At 48.0% G+C, this 22,065-nt stretch overlaps 1 protein-coding gene and 1 long non-coding RNA gene across 6 annotated transcripts in view; one reads left to right on the top strand and one right to left on the bottom strand.

Annotated features, from left to right (window-relative positions):
* Positions 1-22,065, top strand: part of OLFM2 (olfactomedin 2) — a 283,573-nt gene that overhangs the window by 68,129 nt on the left and 193,379 nt on the right. The window contains exon 1 of one of the 4 annotated variants that reach the window (XM_053300613.1): positions 10,635-10,947. The exons of 1 other annotated variant lie outside the window; for it this stretch is intronic. In XM_053300613.1, the coding sequence (XP_053156588.1) occupies positions 10,813-10,947 (135 nt within the window). In that variant the 5' untranslated portion in view covers positions 10,635-10,812. Of the gene's footprint in view, positions 1-10,634; positions 10,948-22,065 lie in introns of those variants that run through there. 2 more of the 4 variants (XM_053300614.1, XM_053300619.1) reach the window with 2 other exon arrangements.
* On the bottom strand, positions 5,635-10,560 carry LOC128346867 (uncharacterized). Of its 2 annotated transcripts, none has more exons than XR_008317251.1 (3): positions 10,259-10,560; positions 7,515-7,722; positions 5,635-6,568 (listed from the first exon to the last, which is right to left on the bottom strand). It is a non-coding gene; the product is annotated as an uncharacterized LOC128346867 (long non-coding RNA). The 2 variants fall into 2 exon arrangements; XR_008317252.1 differs by lacking the exon at positions 10,259-10,560 and adding an exon at positions 8,404-8,636.

Genomic DNA, 22,065 nt, shown 5'->3' with positions numbered 1-22,065 from the left:
AATGCATGGGTAGAGCTGCTGGGCATTTACCCATGCTTGGCAGACAGGAGCATGCACAGCTCCTGAACCCCTGCTAACTGAGCAAAGAGGCACCTTTTAAAAGTGGTGATTCTCTTATATTTAGCAGGAGGAGAGCAACTGGCCCTATCCAGCCCCGGCACAGCATTTCTCCAGTGGCTGTTGCTGGTATCTGCCTTATGCTTCTTTCTAGATTGTGAGTCCTTTGGGGATAGGGGACCATCTTATTTGTGTATTATTTATTTTTCTTTGTAAACTGCTTTGAGAACTTTGGTTGAAGAGCGCTATATACATATTCGCAGTAGTCTTAAGTTAGGAGGCTTCTCCGACCCTAATTACGATTGTGTTTATAAATGCTTTGCAGATAGCCAGAGGTCTCCACTGTCCTCTCTTGCAGCCATCTAAAGGATCTGAGCTCTTACTATGCATCATTCTTCACAAACTGGAGTTTTTAAAATAAAATTTAAAAAACTTCCGACGTTTTGCTAATATTATTCTATTTGCAATCAATGCATTCCAAATCAATGCCCTCTCTTGAGGTTTCAGGATCTCTTTCAATTGACAAAGCAATATAATTACAGAATCAGATGATAAGTTCCAATTCTCCACCTTATTTATAGCTCTAACGACATGGGCCCAGTATCTGATCATAGCAGTAAGGAGCTTTTAAGTACAAAGTATTTGAAGCTTGAGGCTTTCCTCCTGCACCATCAGATGTCGCAAGCAGACCAGCCAGTGGTGGTGGAAGTGGAAGAAGAACCTAGCAGCACTAGGGTAAAAGACAGTGTCAACTCCTGGTGACCACAGAGCCCTGTGGTTTGCCATGGCCTCCTCCCTGCGCAGTATGAGATGATGCCTTTCAGCATCTTCCTATATCCCTGCTGCCCAATATAGGTGTTTTCCCATAGTCTGGGAAACATACCAGCGGGGATTCGAACCGGAAACCTCTGGCTTGCTAGTCAAGTCATTTCCCTGCTGCGCCATTAGGTGGCTGCTAGCACTAGGATAGGAGATGCCATAACGATGCTTGTCTTTTCTCATTCTCCATCGCTGCCAGCCCAGGAAAGCTGGTGGAGGGGTGAGGGTGGTGGAATGCAAGTGGATTAGGCCAGAGAAGGCAACAGGAAGACCATGAGCTGCATCGGCCCCTTGCTGATTTTTCCTAACCCCTGAAACTCATCCCTAAATACAAATACAAATATCATATAGATATACTGCTTTTCAACATACGTTCCTAAAGGGGTTTACAAATAAGTAAGTAAGTAAGTAAATGGCTCCCTGTCCCCAAAGGACTCACAATCTAAAAAAGAAACATAAGACAGGCACCAGCAACAGCCACTGCAGGGGTGCTGCGATGGGGATGGATAAGGCCAGTTGCTCTCCCCCTGCTAAACAGAGAGAACCACCACCACAAAAAAGTGCCCCTTTGCTCAGTTAGCAGGGGACAGATCACAGGGGGCCGTTAGCAGGGGACCGATTCATTAGATTGTAAGGTGCTGCACAGTTGTTGTTTTTTTAACCAAGCAGGGACTTATCATGCAGGTAGAGGTGCCTACCTGGTACGAAACCATACATTGGCTTGTGCTCCCAGTTTAGTGAGGATTATAAGTCAGAATCCCCCCTAAGGAGGGCTTGTTTGGGGGCTACCCAATAACAGTTTAGCATGGAAAGGGGGGGGCATGAGGGAATTATGCGCCACGACTTGTCTCGTAAGTTCCCCTCTAGGCAGGGAATGGAAAGCCATCCCAAAGGCCTCTGTGATGATGCAAGACCTTTAGAGCAACCTCTTTGGAGGCAGCCTATCATTTCTTGGGCCTATCAGCTTCTTGGGGCGGAGACAGGTGGGGTAATTCCTCCTTGAGCAGGAGGTAATTCCTACTGGCAAGTGAGGGTCATGATGTCATGGCTGGGGAGAACCCAGCCCCTGAACAGCTTGGCTAAGGAACACAGACACACACACACTCCTCAAGCTGGCCATCACTTGCTTGGGCCTTTGGTCTTCGCATGGTGAGCCTGGGCCCACAACTGACTCATTAAGTGAGCTAACATTCGCATTGGCCTAGCGAGGCTGGTGGCAGCCCCTGTTCTGCCCACCACCATGCCCCTACATCCCAGCCACACCCCCTGCATCTGATGTCAGATGTACCCCTGCATCTAACATCACATGCCCTGCATCTGACATCAGATGCAGGGGCATGGTGAACCGCAGAAATGGGGCCACATGGCCCCATTCGCAAAACGCTTCAGCGGCCAGCACTGGGTTTCTAGCATGGCCGGGAGCACCTTTCCCTGCTTGGAAAGGCAGAGAGATGGGAATCCAGTGCTGGCTGAAGCTGGCTCCATTTGTGAGAAGCTTCAGCCAGCACTGGGTTCCCATCAATCTGCTTTTCCAAGCAGGGACAGGTGCTGCCGGCCACGCTGGAAACCTGGTGCTGGCCACTGAAGTGGTTTGCGAATGGGGCCGCACGCCCCTGTTTCCATGTTTTGCCACGCCCCTGCATCTGATGTCAGACACAGGGGTGTGGCTGGGGCTCCAGGAGTGGCCCCAGCGGCATGGTGGCCTGGGTTCTTTGGACCTGTTTGGCCAATGGTGGCTACGCCCCTGAGTGTTAGCCAGACAAGCAATTCTACTGTCTTTTGAGGGGAGCAGAGGGAGGAGGAGTGAAGAAGTGAGGAAAGGAAGAAGACAGGAGAGAAGATCTATCACAGCATGAACAATAATGGGAAGGGGCTCCTATTCTGTAGGTTGGAGTAAATGTTATGCTTGAATAACGGGATGGTTAGAAGGGTTCACTTCCCCTACCTTTTTGACAGCCTCCCCAGCTACTGTTTTAAGAAGGCTATGTTGGACTAAAATTGGGATGGTGGGGAGAGACAGGTGAGGACTGTGGATTTCATTAATACCCTTCTGCCTTTCTCCTTCCCCAGTTATTCAAGTGTTGGATAAAAAGGGGGTCCCGGCATTGGAAAAGTTGAAGGCCGCTGGCTTAGGCCACTGCATGGCTGCAGAAGAGAGACATTTCCGAGCTCTGAATGAAGAGATACATGTTACCCCTGAGAATCATGACAGCAGCCACTAGAGGGCTCTGCTGCACTTGATTCTGAACCAGGGACTGGCAGGGCCTCTGGCTGTTTTGAAAGGCTGCTGGTTCATAACTTCTTATTCACCGTTAGAATAAGAAGTCACTATTTTTAATTCATAGTTTTGCTTGTGACTCTGTGTGTTGAGTCCCCTATTGAATGCTGCAGAATCAAAGAGTTTTAAAGAGGCCCCCATTGGGCCCTGTTGACTGCTGTCCTAACATATCTTGCACCTTACACCAGTGGTGTAGGGACAATGAAGTGGCAAAGAGAGAGAGAAATGTCTCTGGGCCACCTAAGGGACCCTCTTGTCCCCCTGATGCATTACCCACCCATTGGCCTCTTAAGTGCTCCCTGCCCTCTGCCTGACACATCCACGCTCCCATTGCCGGCCATGCTCCCCTGGCACAATATGCATGGCCGGCAGTGGGTTATGGACGTACCCTCTCCTAGCTGATGGAGTGCTCTATTCATTGCCCGAGTGCCCCCTTCCTTTAAAGCACCCAGGCAGCCAACGAAGCACTCTTCCAGCTGGGAGGCCACACGCCTATCCCCCCTGGCTGTCCACATCCCCTGGCATGATGCCTCAATGTGCTTCTGTCGCACCACATTGACACATCTCCCCAGGCGTGTGTGGCCAGCAACAGAGCATGGAGACACATGGTGGGGGGCAGGAGGGGGTGGACGTGTGCGGCAGCGGATGGTGGGAGGTAAGCGGCCACGAAGCGGCAACGGCCCATCCTGAAATCTCTTCCCAGGTTGCCATTGCCCCCACCCCCTCCCTTTAAGCCCACCTTGCAAATCCACAACATGACTAGTGCACAAAAAATGTGGCCTGCCTGTTCCCACATACCTGATAGTCATGTGTGGCTTATTAAAGCCAGCACCCGTTTGTGTCCTGTGCCCTATTGGAAATTCTTGCAATGAGGCGCAAGGGTCTGTTTGCCAGCCTGACTGAACCCTCTGCTGCAGCTGCCTGCCTCCTTTTCTGGGAAAGGAACTCTGCAGCTCCATTTGGCAATCCATCCTGTTGCTGAAATGCAATTATGTTAAGAAAGCCACCACCCCCACCCCCCCGCCCCAAGTGTTTAATCTAAACCTGCTTGCTTTCCTGTATATTTAAACCGGGGTTGAAACAAAACTGTGCACCATTTTTCATGAACATTTTAAACAACCCCAGAACGCCAAATTTCAGCCTCAATTTAAATCTGGACTTTCTTGTCTTGTTATGGCATGACTAGGATGGACCATGTTACCCCCTCTTTGGGAATCTAGCATCTTCCCCCCACCCCGCACTGCCCTCAGAGTGGCAATAGCTCAGAGGCAGAGCACATACTTTTCATGAGAAAGTCCCATCTTTAGTCGCTGCAAGGCTTGCTAAACAGGTATGATTTGAAAGAGGTTCGTCGTTGCTGCCCATATAAATGTGTCACTCCATATTTTTCCTGCCACGAATGGTCCCCACATCCATGTTCAAAGTGGAGAGAGAGAAAAGCCCACCACTTTCCCCAGTGTCGAATGCATGAGGACTTCTTTCTGCACATTACATGGAACCGTGTATGCAGTTTTGATGGGTTTCTGCAGGAAGTGTGGCTGGGGTGATTCCCCTTCTGAGGAGGGAGGGGGAGGAGCTTTTCCCACTCCCCACCTTGGGGCACACCTTTCCTTCCTCTTGGGTTACCAACTCCTTTTGATCACCAGCAATGTGCAAGAAACAGTAGGGAAAACCTGAGTGTTTACACAGGCCGCAATCACTTTGAATAAAATTAAGTGTGCAAACCCACCAATCCTACCACAACAAAGCCCTCTCATTTAGAGAGGCTCTGCCTTTCCAGGATTGGATGGATGGCAGGTTGTAGCAATATATGGTCAGACCATTGGGCCCTCTAGCTCAGGCCTGCTCAACTTAAGCCCTCCCCCAGATCTTTTTGGACTACATCTCCCATAATTCTCAGCCACAGTGGTCACTAGCCAGGGATTATGGGAGTTGTCAGCCAACAGCTGCAGGAGGACCAAAGTTGAGCAGCCCAGCTCTAGCTCAGTATTGTCTACACAGGCTGGTTGTGGCTCTCCAGGCATTTCCCTAACCTGGAAGTGCCAAGGGTCGAACATGGGACTTTGTGCATGCAAAGAAGATGCTCTACCACTGAGCTACAGTCCCTCCCTGTAGATCAGATTATAGAGCACTTTATATAATCACTTTCCCTGTGGTGTTTATGGACAGTTCCTTCAGCCTTTCTGCAGAGGATAAATTTTGTAGACCAATTTTATAAAAATGTGTCTTATAAATCAAGCAGGATCTTGTCCATGAAGGTTTCCCCCCCTACACACACCCCTCTCAAATTTGAAACCGCCCTGAGCCATTTTGGAAGGGCGGTATACAAATCAAATCAAATCAATCAATCAATTAATCATGACCCCTGTGCTGCTGCTCCTCCTCCTCCTCCTCCATATGCTGGGTTGCAACTGTGGCTCACAGAACCTTAGGTCAGAGTAATAGCACTAATACAACAATACATAGTGGAGATATCATATCAGCCCTTCAGAGCAATTCATTAGGAAATCACCTCATTTACATGGAAACCTCATATTCACATTGCAATAATTGATTCGCTGATATTTCAGGAACATTGTGTCAATCTCAGTATAACAATAAGAGGAGAACAATATCCATACAACACTATCACAGGAACAATCAAGAAAAGCAAATATATAAAAACAGCAATGAATGAGAACGATAAACGCTCCAGACGGCAGCAAACAGTGCTTAGATGGTAAAATGCATTTCGCCATTAAAGTGCAATGGTGCCATCATGCTAATAAACCTCTCCAAAGCAACAAGTACTGTCCATTAAAAGATTCAGGTGTTAAAGCATAGCTAAACCTTGGTACACAGATGCTGTACAGTGAAGAACAGCCGTCTTGAGAGACCCTAGATGTTAAAGTGCGGTCTGCTCAAGTTCCAAGACAATAGTTTGGCAGCCATTGAAGATCTAGCCGTTTATAAGCAAGGTGGTAGCAGGAGAGAACGGAGGTTGGCATTTTCTAGGGAGAAGTGTTGATTCGCTGGTGTGGGCCTTTCTTTGATCAGCCCCTGTTCTAAGCCCTTTCTCATCTTCATATGTTTCCCTCCGGTCCTTCCCACTTTAGGTTAGTCCTTGTCATACCTTCCAAGATTTGACGACTGAATGCATGTGGAATGAAGTGGGTCCCATAGCAGGGGCAGGCCTTATCCTTGGCCTGTGCTGGTTTATCTGGAGGTTGAAATGGAGCCTTGATCATGCGTATGACCATGGGTTCCCAATTGCACGGAGAGAGCCTGACACCATATCACTGGATGCACAAAGCCTGCGTTTCAACTTTCAGATGAACTCATATCGTTTGGGAGGTGCAGGACTATCATCTTCCTCTCCTCTCCTACATGTATTTGTTTGTTATCAGAAAAGAGCTCTCGTGCTATCATCAGAGTCTGTAAAAACAAAAGAAAAGCGTTGCTGGACCTTAAGTGGTGCAGCAGGGAAATGTTTGACTAACAGGCAGAAGGTTGCTGGTTTGAATCCCTGCTGGTACTATATCGGGCAGCAGCGATATAGGAAGATGCTGAAAGGCATCATCTCATACTGCGCAGGAGGAGGCAATGGTCAACCCCTCCTGTATTCTACCAAAGACCACCACAGGGCTCTGTGGTCACCAGGAGTCGTAATTGACTTGACGGCACACTTGACCTTTAAGCTAGTGGCCATCACCACATCCTGTAGCAGTGAATTCCACAATTCACTGTGAAGAGGTCCTTCCTTCTGTCCATTCTGACTCTACAGGGTGTTGTGGTTGCTGCTCCCCCAGAGACTAATTCCATGCCACGTGCCAGTTCTAATGCCTGGGTGACTGAAATCCCATGTGAAGTATCCAAATCAATTCACCTGACCCCCATGATGCTGCTGCTGAGCTGACCCAGGGACTCCCCAGCACCTCAACCCACTTTATATATGTGAATCCTAAGCCCTGCTGGAGCTTTGATGATTTAGGAGCAGGACCCTTTGATTGCACATGGCAACTTTTAAAAAAACCCCTGCTCTTGGTCTCAGTCATGAAAAGAAATGGCTGAGACTGGGTCTGAATCCAATAGCGAGTAATGATGACTTCAGAAGGGAGTGGCAGGGAAGCCCTGAGGATGTTTCCTCTCTAATTGGCAGCTTGATGCATGACAAAAAAGAATTACAAGGGGATTCTCAATTATGCTAAAGCTTCCTGTGGCTGAGAGTTGCGCATAACGAGGGAAAGGGAATCAGGCACTGAGACATCTGCAAACAGCACAGTGGCTTTCCCAGAATGGTTTGTTCACAACATCATTTCAAAACATGACAAGAGATGTTGCATCTCTCTTTCATGACATATTCATTGGTATTTTCTCCCACCTCATGATGCGGATTCCAGGTGGGTTACAGCATTTTTAAAGGGAAAGGGTTTGGAACAGCCAAGAGCCAATATGGTCCGAGGGCACATGATGCAGTTGCCTTGTCGAGGTTAAGCAGGTCTGGGTCTGGCCAGGGCCTGGATGGGAGTCTGCCTGGAAATCCCCATGGAGGAAGGCTTGAGTGCCAAGGTGGAAGAAAGCTAGGAGACCTATATAAATAAATAGTTGGATAGCGTGTTAGATGACAAGGGAGGGGACCTGGGTTCAAAAATCCACTCCTCTGTGGCACTGGGTAGCATCAAAAGTTGCTCTCCGGGGACAACCTTTCCATGAGGCAGGATGAGGCATTCGCCATGGGTGCAAGTGCTGGGCCCCCAATGCCCACTGCTGCTGCCCATCCCTTTCCTGCTGGGCCATGCTGTTCATTTCCCCCTCCTCACCTCACTGGGTGCACCTCTTCTCCCTTCCCTTCCCTTCCCTTCCCCGACTTGAACTAGGATTACCCTTTCTTCCAGTGCCTGGAAGCTTGGTCCAGGCTGTCCTTGGGGCAGGGCAAGCAGGGTGATTGCCCAGGGCCTCGCTCTTTTAATCCCCATTAAAATCACTTGGAAACCCTCCCCCCCCACACACACAGTGGCTGTTTGCCCCAGGTTTCACACCCTGCCAGGGCTCCCTAAGGACAGTCCTGATCTTGGTGATCTCATCTGAGAGTGGTTGTGTGTCACCGCCCCTGCCCTATATGCAGATCACATTTTGGGGTGGGTGGGTGCGTCATCTTATTGTTCTTCACCATAAGCAGCAAAAATGTCTTGGACTGCTCCTGATGTTCTCAGTCGCTCATACATAATTATACACCGAATTGGAATTTTTGTTAATGCAGTGGGACTTACGCAGTGGGACACAACTGTCGCAGGACTGCATCGTAAAAGTCTTAAGTCGAAGGGCACAATCCAGCCCATGTGAAGTGCTCTTAAGTCCGACTCATTTTCAACGAGGAAGACGTGCAGCTGGATCCTGCACATGTCCATTTGGAAGGAAAGCTGCTATATTCAGTGAGGCTTGCAGCTCTCTAGTAATATCAGTCTATAGATCTTACTCGAGATCTGTCTCTAGATCTGTAACAGTAAGCACTTGCTGGACTGTCCCACAGCAATCAATGGGCCTTAAACAGAACAAAAGCCTCATTTGTGACCAAGAGGTTTGGCTCTGGCATATGATCCACATGATAACCACTCTTTAACATGTGTTAAAATGTTTAAAGCATGCAAATTAAATAATAATATAATATAATATAATATAATATAATATAATATAATATAATATAATATAATATAAATCTGATTCTCTTATGAAAGAGACCAGGGCTGTTTGATCAGTCACTGAACATTCATGCAACTTCAGAATGAGCCATATATATTTATTTAGAAACAAGTCCTAACTGTGTTCAATAGGCAGTACATCTATGTGCACAGGATCAGCCTTTTCATATGCATTGCACTGCGATCGTGCAATCTAACACTAGGCATCTTTATTCAGAGGCAAGTCTTACTGTGGGTTCAGTGGGACTTACCTCCCAGGAAGTATGGATAGGAATGTGGCCTTCAACCTGATCCCATGTGTGCTTTACTCTGACATGTCTCATGGTGTTCAGTGGTTTTCACGCTCTGATGAAGTATGCATAAGATTTGCAACTGTGCAGTCCACGCTTCTACATGTGTGCTTGGAAGGAAGTCCTAGCAGTTCAGTGAGACTTGCTCCTAGGTAAATGAGCATAGGGTTGTGGGCTTCGAGACCAAGCCCGTTTGGAGTTTATCAGACTCACTATGCTGCAGAAACATGCTGCTTTCAGCTGCAACGCACTTTCACACTTAACTTGGGAGTGGAGCTCATTGGACAGACACAGTAGGACTGTCTTCCAAGTAAACATGCATAGGATCATGCTGCACATTTCCTCTAGGGGGTGGGGATCTCTGTTGACCAAACAGAGAAATGGGCCAGGGAGACCGCTAGGGAGAATTGGGAGGCTGTCCTATAAGTCCTACTGGCAACGCTAGGGTCTCTGTGATTTTGACACTGTATTGGAAAGGTTATGTGAATAGGGGGGAGAAGAAGGGACCAAGCAGGGGTGTAGCTAGGGGAGAGGGGGCCTGTGTTTGTCCCTTTCTCTGGCAGGCAGCCCCTCGGAGTGAGGGATATCATGAAGAAAATAGAGAGGGGTGCAACTGGGGGGGGGCCTCCGGAGCTCAGGGCCGGATTCTTTGAACCCATCCACTCAATTATAGCTACACCCCTGGGAGCAAGGCTGATTGGATTCTCTGGTGGGGGGGGGCACCACCACCCGACTGAGAAAAGCTTGCTCAGCGAGGAGGGATGGGGCAGGGGTGTGTCTGCAAAAACTCTGCCTGATTGTAAAGAACAGAGCATATGAACACATATATACGGCTTTTCAACAAGAGTTCCCATAAATATAAATGAATGAATAATTAAAGTGGCTCCCTGTTCCCAAGGGCTCACAATCCTTAACAAAAACCAAAACAAAAAAAAACACCAAAGTAGACCCCAGCAATAGCCACTGGAGGGATGCTCTGCTGGGGCTGGAGAGGGCCAGTTGCTCTTCCTCTGCTCAATAAAGAGAATCGCCACTTTAAAAAGGCGCCTCTTTGCTCGGCAAGGGAAAAGAAGAGATGCGCTGCGACTGGCGGAGGGGTTTCGGGGATGGGCTTGGATCGTTCCATCGTTCCCCACCTTGGCACCCTGCTCTTATGGATGCGTGGCTTTTCAGGAGCGGGGTAATCCGTCGCCGGAGCTGCGTGCCTTCTCGCAGCCCTTCCCTCTGCATTGCTTGCTCGGAAATCAGGCTCACTGAGTTTCGTGGGGCTTCCTCTAAGTCAGGTGCATAAGAGGGCAGCTGCATAGCCTGCTGCTCTGGCCCAGGAGCAGCGTGCAGTCAGCTGCGCGAGCCTGCGGCTGCTTGGCTCCCCCAGCCCTGGCTGGATTCGAATTAACTTGGCGCCCCCCCCCCCGCCCCTCCGTATTACCCCCCTGGAGTTTGAGCCCCTCCTTCCCTCCCTCCCTTCCCCCGCCGAGCCGGCCTGTGGCCAGCGGCGGCGTGACGTCAGAGCGGCTGCGAGCGGCCGGGGCGTTTATAAGGAGGGGCGCGAGAGGCGCCGAGTTTCTCGGCTGTGCAGCCCGGCGGAGAGGCTGGGACGGGGGTGGGCAGAGGCGGCGCCTCCCCGACGGGCAGATGAGCCGGGAGGAAGGCTTCGCCAGAGGGCGAGGGGCATGAGGCAGGGGGCGAGATGACCGTGCCGCTGCTGAAGATCGGCGCCGTGCTCAGCACTATGGCCATGGTCACCAACTGGATGTCCCAGACGCTGCCTTCGCTCGTGGGGCTCAACGGCACCATCTCCCAGGCCGGCACCTCCGAGAGAAGCGTGAGTGCTCGCTTGGCCTCCTCGCTTGCTTCCTGCTGGGCCGGCAAGCTCTGCAGGCTGCCTTGAGGGCGACCGTCCCTTCGAGGCTGCTCGCCCGCCCGCCCGCCGCCTGGTGGGGGGGCTCGATTGGGGCGAGGAGGGGAGCCCCGATCCGCCCCGATTTCTCCATTGCCCTCCTCCAGCGGAGCAAAGGCAGCCCCGCGCTCTCCCCTCCCTTTACCCTGCTCGGTGGGGCATCCTCCTATAGCGTTCTCAGGATCTCCCTTCCGACGGGGTTTGAGCCTGCAGCTGAGGTGCTCTGCTTTCTAAGGCGTAAGGAAGGATCCCCCACCGTGGGGAACTGGCAGGGCACTGGGGCAGGCGGGAGAGGCTTGATGCCGGCTGGGCCCCAGTTCGCCCATCGAATTCCGCTGGTGGTCTCTCCCGTCCGTGCTCTGGCTAGTGGCCGGTGTGCTGGGGATGATGGAAATCCTGGAGAGACAACTTCTTCCCAGCTGGCCTTGGGGAGAGCAGGATCCCTTCTTCACTCCTGCTCACGACCCCCCCCCAAAGGTACCTTTCCAGGAGCCCTGCTTCAGGCAAGGGGGTCATCTGATTCCACCCCACCCCCAAGAGGAGGTTGATTCAAGACCTTTGGGGAAAATGTTTCCTGTTTGTGTGTGTTTGGAACTAGATTTGCGTCCTTAATGCTTTTTTTTTTTTTACATGGGGGAGGAAAAGCCCAGTAGTCGGAAACAGGGGCATAGCTCTAATTGAGCAAAAGGGTTCAAAGAACACGCCCCCAGTTCCTGAGGGCCCTCCAGGTCCACCCCTCCCTATTTTCTTCATTATCTCCCTCACTCTGGGGGGGGGACCAGAGAGAGGGCTGAACAGGGGCCCCCTCTCCCCTAGCTACACCCCTGGTCGGAAAAGCCCAGATTTCTAAACAGACGGACCGCTTCCAGCGGGTTGCTGTTCCTTCCTGCAGGGAGCGAGTGCTTTCTGACTTGTGCTCCTCTGCTTGGCCTGGACCGCGTTGGCCTCTTGGCTCTGGTCCTCTCGTGCCACTTCTTCCTCCGCCCAATCGAGGCTGTTCTTGGCCCCTTTCCCTCTTCCCTCGCTGGCTCCGCGTGGGCTCTTTGCCTTCCGGGGTTCTTTAGCTTAGTCCTCCCGCTCTAGACAGTCTGTCCATACAGAGTGAGGGGCGGAGGGCGAAGTAATGCTTTGCCCTCCTTTATGCAGACAGTCACGCTGCTCCTCGCATCTTGGCTCGGCGATCCCCTCTCTGGCTTCGCTGATTCGCTTCTCCCTCTCGAACGAAAAGGGAGATCTCCCCCCCACCTGCTCTTCCCGCCCCACGATGGTCGAACTGGAGATTGAGGCAGCGCGGTAACTGCGATGGATCGCTTCTCGGTTGCTGCTGCTTCCTCCTCCTCCCTCCTCGCGGGGTTCTGAGCGGAAAGCGCATCGCTTAGCTTCGAGCGCACCCGCTCGCAGCTGGGCTGCCTCTTGCGCCGGCAGTGCACAACCCGGCTACCTACCAGGATGCTGCCTTCAAAGGCGCTGTAGCTTCCCCTCCCTACCACCGAAGGGGTTAATTTGGCTCCCTTACCGTGTTTACGTTAAAATCCGGAGAGAGCAAAGGAAGCGCTTATTTTTCTCTCTTCCCCATCCCTCTCACTTGTCTGAGTAGATTTCGGTGAAAGTAGAAAACTTTCCTCCTTAAAGGAGACATGCTTCTTTTCTGTGCTAGTGTGGCAGAGTGGTACTGATGCGTTGTGGACTCTGCGGAGTATGTTGATTGAGGGAGAATATTGGTCCCTCGGGTTATCGTGCAAACGAAATGTTCCTGCAAGGGTTGCTACAATCATTCTCTCCTCTCATCTGCTCAACCCCCACTTTTTGTGGGTGGGACACACACCCAAGGATGAAGGGGAAAATGAACCAGCTACAATCTTGTAAATGCTAAACTGTGCACAGAGCAGGGGGAAATGTGATAAGACAAAATGTTTGGGTTGGAATCTCCCTAGCCATCTCTCTGTGCCCCATTTGTGTGTGAGCAGAAGGACCTTGCGTCCCTCATGCTGGAGTCTCTGAGTAGATCAGTACATTGCGAGCATGATCATAAAAATGCACACAGAGGTGTGTGCAAAACATATAGTGCTTTGTTATGCACAGGATCGGAGTAACAAGTAGTTTACTGCTGGCGACTGGGCGATATTCAGAGAGAGCAGAGGTTGTGGGACTGACATAGCTCAGCGTTGTTCCCTGCAGAGGTATAGTTTGGCTAGTAAGGACTGTGGAATTGTTACACCATTGCCCGTGAGTGTTTTGAAGCTCTTCTCTGACAATCCTCATTTAGCAATGTGGGAGATGCAGCCAGGTAGGTTTGTCAGTGCTGAAAAGCAAGTTGTACAACATCCAGTGAAAGCACTTATGTCCCTAAAAATGGCAGGGGGTAAGAAGAGTCCAGAATGCTGCTGCTTCCTGTGGCATGGGTGGATTTAATAGGACCAGTGCGCCTCTGTTCTGCCAAAGCCTAGGACAGGGAGAAGGAGGCTCCTTTACGCTGAAGATATCAGCTATCCAGAGAGAGGGGGCTAGAGTGCTTGTAAGCAAGGCGTTGGATGCCATTAAAAGGATGAGCCCTGAACTGGAAGAGGTCCTTGGTTGTGCAGAGGACTCTGTCAATTGGCAGAGCAAAACTCTCTTGGAACAAATGAGTGTTCGAACTTCTGCCAAGAGTCTCCTGAAGCAGCTGGGGAGCTGTGCTTGATGCTACTGTCCTATTCAGAGGGATCCGTCTTTATAGTCTGCAGCTCATCTATCTATCCACTTAAACATCTGTCTCCATTTGTTTGTTTCCTGGTTCACTACATTCACCTGGCTTGAACCAAGCCCGAGCCAAGACGTTTGTTTTACAGTTGGAGGAGGGGGATCCAGAGGAGAAAAAGGAATGTGGCTGGCTGATTTTGACTTGGAGTGCTGGTTGTTTCTGACATCAAGCCCTGAATGGCTTTAGCACGCCGCGTCTAAGACTGCCTGCACCTCGACTGGGGACCTACAGGCACTTTCACACATGAGGCTGAAATGGTCCTTTGCACATCACACCTCTCTAATGGGAATACAAAACCCATGTGCCTTAGAAGGTGGCTCTAATTTAAAACGGCCTCCCTGCTGCCTTTTATTGTGCATTAACAATGTTCACACATGCACATAAATACTAGCTGGAGACTCGAAAGTGCTTTTAGTATCTCCTGTGGGGATGCTCTGCGTTCAGCCCGGTGTATCTGCTTAGAGAAGGCTTCACTTCATGGGTGAAACGAAACTCTTAAGGGCATGTAGAGAGAGGCCCTCCCTAGCTGCCCCTCAGCTATAGAGTTCTCTTCCCATGGAGAATCCAAAGAGCTGAGTCAAATATTTAGAAAAAAAAACATAGCACTCCTTAGTGTGCAGAGGGTAGGGAACAGGTTGCATGTTTCCATGCTCCTTACCTGCACGTGGAAAGATGCTGCATCGGAGTGAGAGCAGTTCTAGCCTGGCCTCCTTCATGACAATGCTGGGTTTAGCTGTGGGGAACATTCAAGCAAGTGTCCCCTCCTACATTTGAGGGGTGGGTAGGTTGCAGCCCCACAGTGATTGCCTGGCATGTTCTTCTAGTTCGCTTGAATTGGTTTTACATAAGAACAGCCCCACTGGATCAGGCCAAGGCCCATCTAGTCCAGCATCCTGTTTTGCACTGTGGCCAGCCAGGTGTCTCTGGGAAGCCACAGGCAAGAGCTGAGGGCACACCCTCTCTCCTGCTGTTACTCTCCTACAACTGGTATTTAGAGACATCCTGCCTCTGAGGCTGGAGGTGGCCTGTTGCCCTCAGACTCATAGCCACTAATAGATCGGTCCTCCATTAATTTATCTAACCTTCTTTTAAAGCCATCCAGGCTGTCACCATATCTTGTGGCAGAGAATTCCATAGATTGTGTGTTGTGTGAAAAAGTACTTGCTTTTGTGAGTCCAGACTTCTTGGCAACCAGTTTCATGGGATGACCTTGAATAGCTTCTGGAAGTAGTGTAAGGCTATTTTTGCTTTGGTGGCCTGGGATATGCTGATGTGGGGTGGGATTTGAGGGTGAAATGGGAACTTCACTGGAGTGTGGAGCTACAGGAATGGCAGTTATTCTGTACAGATAGTTACATGTACACCCCTTGATTTTTTCATATCTTTCTTATGCTGCATGTACTATCAGGCAATTGAATATCTGAACTGAGTCTCTTTGGAGTGACCTGCAAGTTCTCTCTAAAATTAAATTTGTGGTGGTTTATTAACAAATAATACACAAATAACCACCACACGCAAAACATGATGTTGCAGTATTGTGATGAACTTGTATGTGTGACCCAGTCATTAGGGTCTTGGGGGTGCATATACTTACACTCTCTCTCTCTCTCACTCTCTCTCTCAGAACTTAAGTTACAACTGAGTCTATGTTGAGGCCAAGTCCTTACTATCGAAAGCTGATGGAACAAATGACTTGGGCTAAAGTAATAACTTGGACAAATTGTCCACACTGGGTTTGAGGGTAGAGAATTCCACACTAAATTCCTATGTGTCCTATTCCAAGGGTTTGCGGGATATTATGAAAATTTGACAAGGGCTAGAAGCCTACAGCAGAGCTCGTGATTTAGTTCAACTCAGTATGTGAGATTCAGTCCAGCCATAAGTCAGATGCTTGTTGTTGCTTTGAAGTTACCAGAGTCCACACTTGAGATCTGGCAGCTCTGTGCCCCCTTGAGCATGGTCGAAGGGCACATGATGCAGCCACCTTGCTGAAGCTAAACAAGTCTTGGTGTGGTCAGTGCCTCGATGGGAGACCCTGGTATGCCACCTTTGGCGATGGGGCCGTAGCTCAGTGGTAGAGCATCTGCTTTGCATGCAGACAGCTCCATGTTCAATCTCTGGCCTCTCCAGATCAGGCTGTGAAATATCTGCCTGAAACCCTGGAGGGCTGCTATCAATCAGGGTAGACAGTACTGAACAAGAGGGACCAATGGTCTGACTTGGTGTCAGGCAGCTTCCTATGTTCCTTTGCCCACTACTTGCTTGCCAACAGTACATAGCCCCTCCTGTCTCTAGGCCATATGCATGACGTTGCCCCGATCCTCCTCCTTTTCTGATTTCTCTGGTTCCTTTCCCCTCCAGATCGTGTCCACATCACCTAGTCTCAGGTTCTAGATTTCCAGCCCACTGCCTGCTTTCTTTAGCCACCTTGCCTTTTGACGAGCATCCCTGACCTTCCACTTTCCATAGTGTCTAGCCCCACATTTTAAATACTGTGAAGCTTCTTCTGAGCCTCCAGACTCCTCTGCTTTCTTTCTCAAGCCTCATTCTCCACCTACTCTTCCCTCGTGCTCCTAGTGGCATCTCCACCACCACCCCCGCAGCCTCCAGCCCCAGTCTGTTGCTTACGGGTCACCTTGCCCTCAGTCTTCTCTGTGGGCTCCCTGGGTTTTTTGTCTCTGCCTTCTGGAGCCTCTTCTCAGTCTCCAGCTGTCCATTGTCTGAGATTTTAATCACATCCTAGCTTGCAGCTTTCCATTCTCTCATTCTTTAAGTTCCTTGAGCAACTGAACGTTCACCTCGGCTTGATCAGTCAGCCTCACTGCTACAAAAAGAGAGGGATTTAGATCATCAGTCTCAAACTGGAATGAGAATAAAATGGCTATTCAAAAATGGATCCTAAAACCTGTTCGTTCTTCCACCTCCATGAACATAATTAATGTTTACTAAAAACATCTGTGCATAGTTTCTAATTGGCACACGGCACCTTTAACTCTTGACCCTTCATGATGACATTCGCTTCCTACTCTTGATGAAAAGTACTTTATGTTTGGGGGTTGCTACTTCAGTAAGCACACAGGGGTTCAGCACTGTTATGTGGACAGTTCCTTTAGCTCAGGCAGCTGTGTGAGTGAAGCTTCCCTTTAGAGAGCTAAAGCTGTTTCCTTAATACCCAGACTGTGTGTAGGCGAAACAACATTGCTGATGCATTGCTAGCCTTTGTTTTTGCTGCAAGCAAGCCAGTTGGGAAGCCGATGCACACAGCAACATGGGACTTGCAGAGCTGCACCCAAACTCCTGGATCAGTGGGGTGTGTGTGTAACTATATATGGCATAGTTGCTAGAACGGCAGTCTTGGGTCCAACTGAAAAGGTCTGTCTTTAATAAAAGTAAAGTTGTGCCATCAAGTTGGTGTTGACTCCTGGTGACCACAGAGCCATGTGGTTTTCTTTGGTAGAGTACAGGAGGGGTTTACCATTGCCTCCTCCCACACAGTATGAGATGATGCCTTTCAGCATCTTCCTATATCACTGCTGCCCGATATAGGTGTCTCCCATAGTCTGGGAAATATACCAGCAGGGATTCGTGGCAGCAACCTCTTGCTCCCTAGGCAAGTTGCTTCCCCGCTGCACTATTAGGTGGCCTGTCTAATACCAGCCTGCTATATAGAATCCACTTTTAACTATGAGCAGCTTCTGATGTAGTGTAAGCCTGAGGCTTGCAAACTGTATTTCCCCCACCCTCCATGCATCAGGGAAGGAAATTGAGAGCTTCCACTATGGAGTAATAGTCCATTATGAACTGTAGCTTTCTCATGGTTTAACACAACATCTGAACCAGTTATGTCTTCGTGACTTTCTTCCTTACACATTTCCACTGTCCCTCTTTGTATTTCCAGTGTATGTTTCTATACAGAGTGAACATTACAGCCCTGCTGGATCAGGCCCAAGGAAGCCCATCTAGTCCAGCATCCTGTTTCACACAGTAGCCCACCAGTTGCTGCTGGAAGCCTACAGGCAGGAGTTGAGGGCATGCCCTCTCTCCTGCTGTTATTCCCCTGCAACTCATAGTGGTTGGATCTAGAGTCCATAATCAGAGTGAAATGTCCTATAGTTATTAATCCAGAGTAAAATACATGCTTTGCACATCATGTGACAACTTGTGTGTATGTGAATGTTTGAGAGAGATGTTTTTTCCACTAACTGAAATGCTTTTCAGTGGGCTGTTAGCACATTCAGCTGCTAGTCATCAAGTTAAAGGAGGGGTGTGGCCATGAATTATTGGCAAAGTTTTGCACTGATGGGATTTAAGGGATTTTGTTCTGCTGAAGTACTTCTTGACAGTATGATTTGGGCTTTGCAGTTGCATATTATCCATTAAAAAAAACATACTAAGGTTGCAAGTTCGAACTACTGATTAAGATTGACTCTTGGTAAAGGAAATTCTGGGGCCTGAGACTGAAGGGCACACTTTATTTTCTAAACCATGTTTGGCTCTCCCATATTGTAACAGGTCATGGGAAAAGCAGAGATCATGATGGCCTCTTCTAAGAAGGGTGGGCAGTACTTGCTGAACAGAGTGCTAGCTCTCATTTCCTTCAGTATTGTCAAAAAAGGCACTTGCTTAGATGCTTGGGAAACGTATAAATGTAAGCTTCATCAGTTGTGTAGCTGATTGTAAGGCAGATGAATTGCGGGGTGTTATGAAAAAGCTGTTGTCCAAAGTTACCTTTGTAATATATTGTTGCTGTCTGGAATACATTCTCTCCTATTCTCTCTTACGTTCTCTTAGGGCTTGACATTATTTTGGTTCGATTGTAGTAGTTTTCCTTTGTTCTCTCCTGTTTTAGGATGTTTGGAAAGACAGGCTAAAGAGAATTCAAGGTCTAGAAAATGAGTGTCATGGTAACACAGTTTAGAAATCTGATCTAAGAGATGCTAGTTCATTACTGAAGTCTCAAAGAGAAATTTTGTCAAGCACAAGTATGTGCTTAACCTTTGCCATAAGTATGAATAGTTGCTTGTTCAGAAGACATGCTGTACATACCTGTGCACATGTACCCTTTTCAAACAGGTTTTGTTTGGAAAGTAGAACTGAATTTCAGATGAATGTGCACCTGGTGAAAGTAGAACTTTTAAAATCTGTAATGGTTTCATGACCGTTTCTTGTGAGATAGATACTGGAACATTCTCTTTTCGGAAGCCCGATTCCATTTCTGAAATAAAAAATTCAACCCTAAATGAGCATTTGTTTGGCTCTTTCCAAACATGCTGGGATATTGAGCTAGAACACTCAACTGAAGTCTGCATCTGCAAATAAGTACAATTATTTTGAAGCAATTCCCCAATGAACAGTGGAACTTTTGAGTAAGCATGCAAAGGATCCTGAGTGTCCCCCCTTTCTAGAAATAAGGGCTAATAGCTGCTAAGTAAAACAGTGTCGTGGAGAGAAAGTAAATGTCCATGGTGTTTGATTAGTACAGATGCAAACAGGGTGGATTTGATTTAAATCAAACTGATTTAAATCACGATTTAAATCACGATTTAAATCACTAGCAGGGCGGATCAAAATCAATGATTTTTTTTTTAAATCAAAAAAATCTGATTTAAATTTTAAAAATCCATTTTTTTATTTTTTAAAAAAAATCATTGATTTTTATCCACCCTGCTAGTGATTTAAATCGTGATTTAAATCAGTTTGATTTAAATCAAATCCACCCTGGATGCAAATATTAATTTGAGAAGTGACCACGTTGCACAGCTTAGGTAGCTCAAGAGCATCCAGTATAGAATTTTAATGTTGGGAAGAACCTTGGAGGTCTTCTAATCCACCCCATGCTCTGCTCAGTCCAATAGTCTGCTACAGAATCTTGTTAGATGGTGGTCCAGCTTCTATTTGAAAACCAGTAACAAGGAGCGCCCATCACTGTTCGAGGCAGATGGACACTTTTGAGCAGCTCTTACAGTTGAATACAACGTGCCCTCCACAGATGGTTCTATTGCATGATAAATTGCTAGTCCCCGAGTCTAGGAGGAAGTCCACAATCATAAATACAATGCACGACCTAAGTGTTATAAATGGTAGTCTCAGCCAGTGGGTGTTTCTTATTTGTTATGTAAAAATGTAGTCTTCAACTCAGTTTGTAAAATGGTCATGATTCAATTTTAAGATAATTATATGTAAGTTTCAACATGTTTGGTTTAGGTGTCATTTAAAACAGGGTTATGTTTATATCAGGCAGCAGCGATATAGGAAGATGCGGAAAGGCATCATCTCATACTGCACAGGAGGAGGCAATGGTCAACCCCTCCTGTATTCTACCAAAGAAAAACCACAGGGCTCTGTGGTTGCCAGGAGTCGACACCGACTTGATGGCACACTTCATGTTTAGAGACACACAGGCAAAAAAGCTCCTGTGTTTTACTTGAATCACTCTTATTTTTTATTTGCTCTTATTTTATACATTTCAGCACTTATTGGTAGAGATGTAAAGTTTCAGCTAATCTGCTTGAGTGTTTTCACTGGGCCCATGCAAGACCAATGCCCAGAGTTGGCATCATCCAGCAGCTCACACGTACCCACCCCAAATAGGTGCCCAGGGCCCACTGCCAATCCCGGAGACCACCTCTGCGCCTATAACCAGAATCATGGATTCTTGTCCAGCCCTACCCCACCCCATCCATCTAGGTAGGCTCCAACACCTGGGGTCTACCCAGGTAGAAGGGAGCTCATGGAGAGGAGTCCTGAAACCAGGAGTGGCCCTGGTATGAAGTTTTGTGGTGCAAAACGGAAGTGTACATTTGAGGGCATACAGTTTCTTTTTGTTTTACGCAACGCTTGCAGATATGTCTGCAAAAATTACTAGCTAATCTACCCTCTAAAGGTGAGGGATATAAGGCTTAAAAAGAATTTTTTTTAAAGTTTCACTGCCACTGCTTGGTCGTCTAGAATGTATTTGAATTCTCCATGGACAAATGCCTATGTCCTTAGTGCACAGATGGTAAGCGAAAATTCATATGTATCTTAGCATTATGTACATTATACATTACTTTGTTACGTTTGTATACCACCCTTTCTCCAAGGAGCTCAGGGCAGCACGTGGTTCTTCTGTTTTGTTCGCACAACAACTCTAAGAGGCTGAGAGACTATGACTGGCCCAAGGTCACCCGGCAGCTTCATGGCTAGACAGGGATTTGAAACTTGAGTTTTCCTAGCCCTAGCCACCAAATGGTGCAGCGGGGAAATGACTTGATTAGCAAGCCAGAGGTTGCTGGTTCAAATCCCTGCTCTGGTATGTTTCCCAGACTATGGGAAACAGCTATATCAGACAGCAGCGGTATAGGAAGATGCTGAAAGGCATCATCTCACACTGCGCGGGAAATGGCCATGGTAAATCTATTTTACCATAGATTTGACTATTGCAATGCGCTCTATGTAGGGCTGCCTTTGTACGTAGTCTGGAAACTTCAGTTAGTTCAGAATGCGGCAGCCAGATTGGGGCAACCCGGAGAGACCACATTTTCCCTTTTTGAAACAGTTACACTGGCTGCTGATAGGTTTCCGAGCAAAATACAAAGTGCTGGTTATTACCTTTAAATCCCTGAACGGCTTAGGTCCGAGTTACCTCAGAGAGTGCCTTCTTCTGCATGATCCCACTGCATGTTAAGGTCAACTGAGGAGGTCCATGTCCAGTTACCACCGGTTTGTTTGGTGGCGACTCAGAGGCGGGCCTTCTCTGTAGGAGCTCCTGGGCTGTAGAATGCGCTTCTGGCAGAAATCTGCAATCTTAACTCTTGGTTGACCTTCAGGAGCGCCCTTAAAACCTATCTGTTTGGCCTGGCCTTCCCGGGTTTTTAATTAGTTTTAATTGGTTGAAAACCTGGTTTTCAGGGTTTTAATTGTTCTGATTGTTTAATTGTTTTTATGATGTTTTAATTGTTAATTGATGTTTATATTTACATTTCTGTTTTTATAGTTATTGGTTTTAACGGTTTCTGTTTTAATTGTAAACCACCCTGAGCAATTTTGTAAGGGCGGTATAAAAATAGAATGAATGAATGAATGAATGAATGAATGAATGAATAAATAAATAAATAATAAATCCCTCCTGTAGTCTACCAAAGACAACCACAGAGCTCTGTGGTCACCATGAGTCAACACTGACTCGACAGTACACTTTACTTTTTCCTAGCTCTAGTATAATGCTCTAACCACCATACCACACTGGTTCTCTTTCGTTGCATAATATGGACTTGGAATTCCCCAGTGGAAAGAGGAAACCGACTAATCTGGATCAAGCAATC

The sequence above is a fragment of the Hemicordylus capensis genome, chromosome 2 (assembly GCF_027244095.1).
Source record: "Hemicordylus capensis ecotype Gifberg chromosome 2, rHemCap1.1.pri, whole genome shotgun sequence".
Lineage (NCBI taxonomy): Eukaryota > Metazoa > Chordata > Lepidosauria > Squamata > Cordylidae > Hemicordylus > Hemicordylus capensis.
The sequence above is the reverse complement of the archived record's forward strand: the minus strand, read 5'-3'. Positions and strand labels throughout refer to the sequence as shown.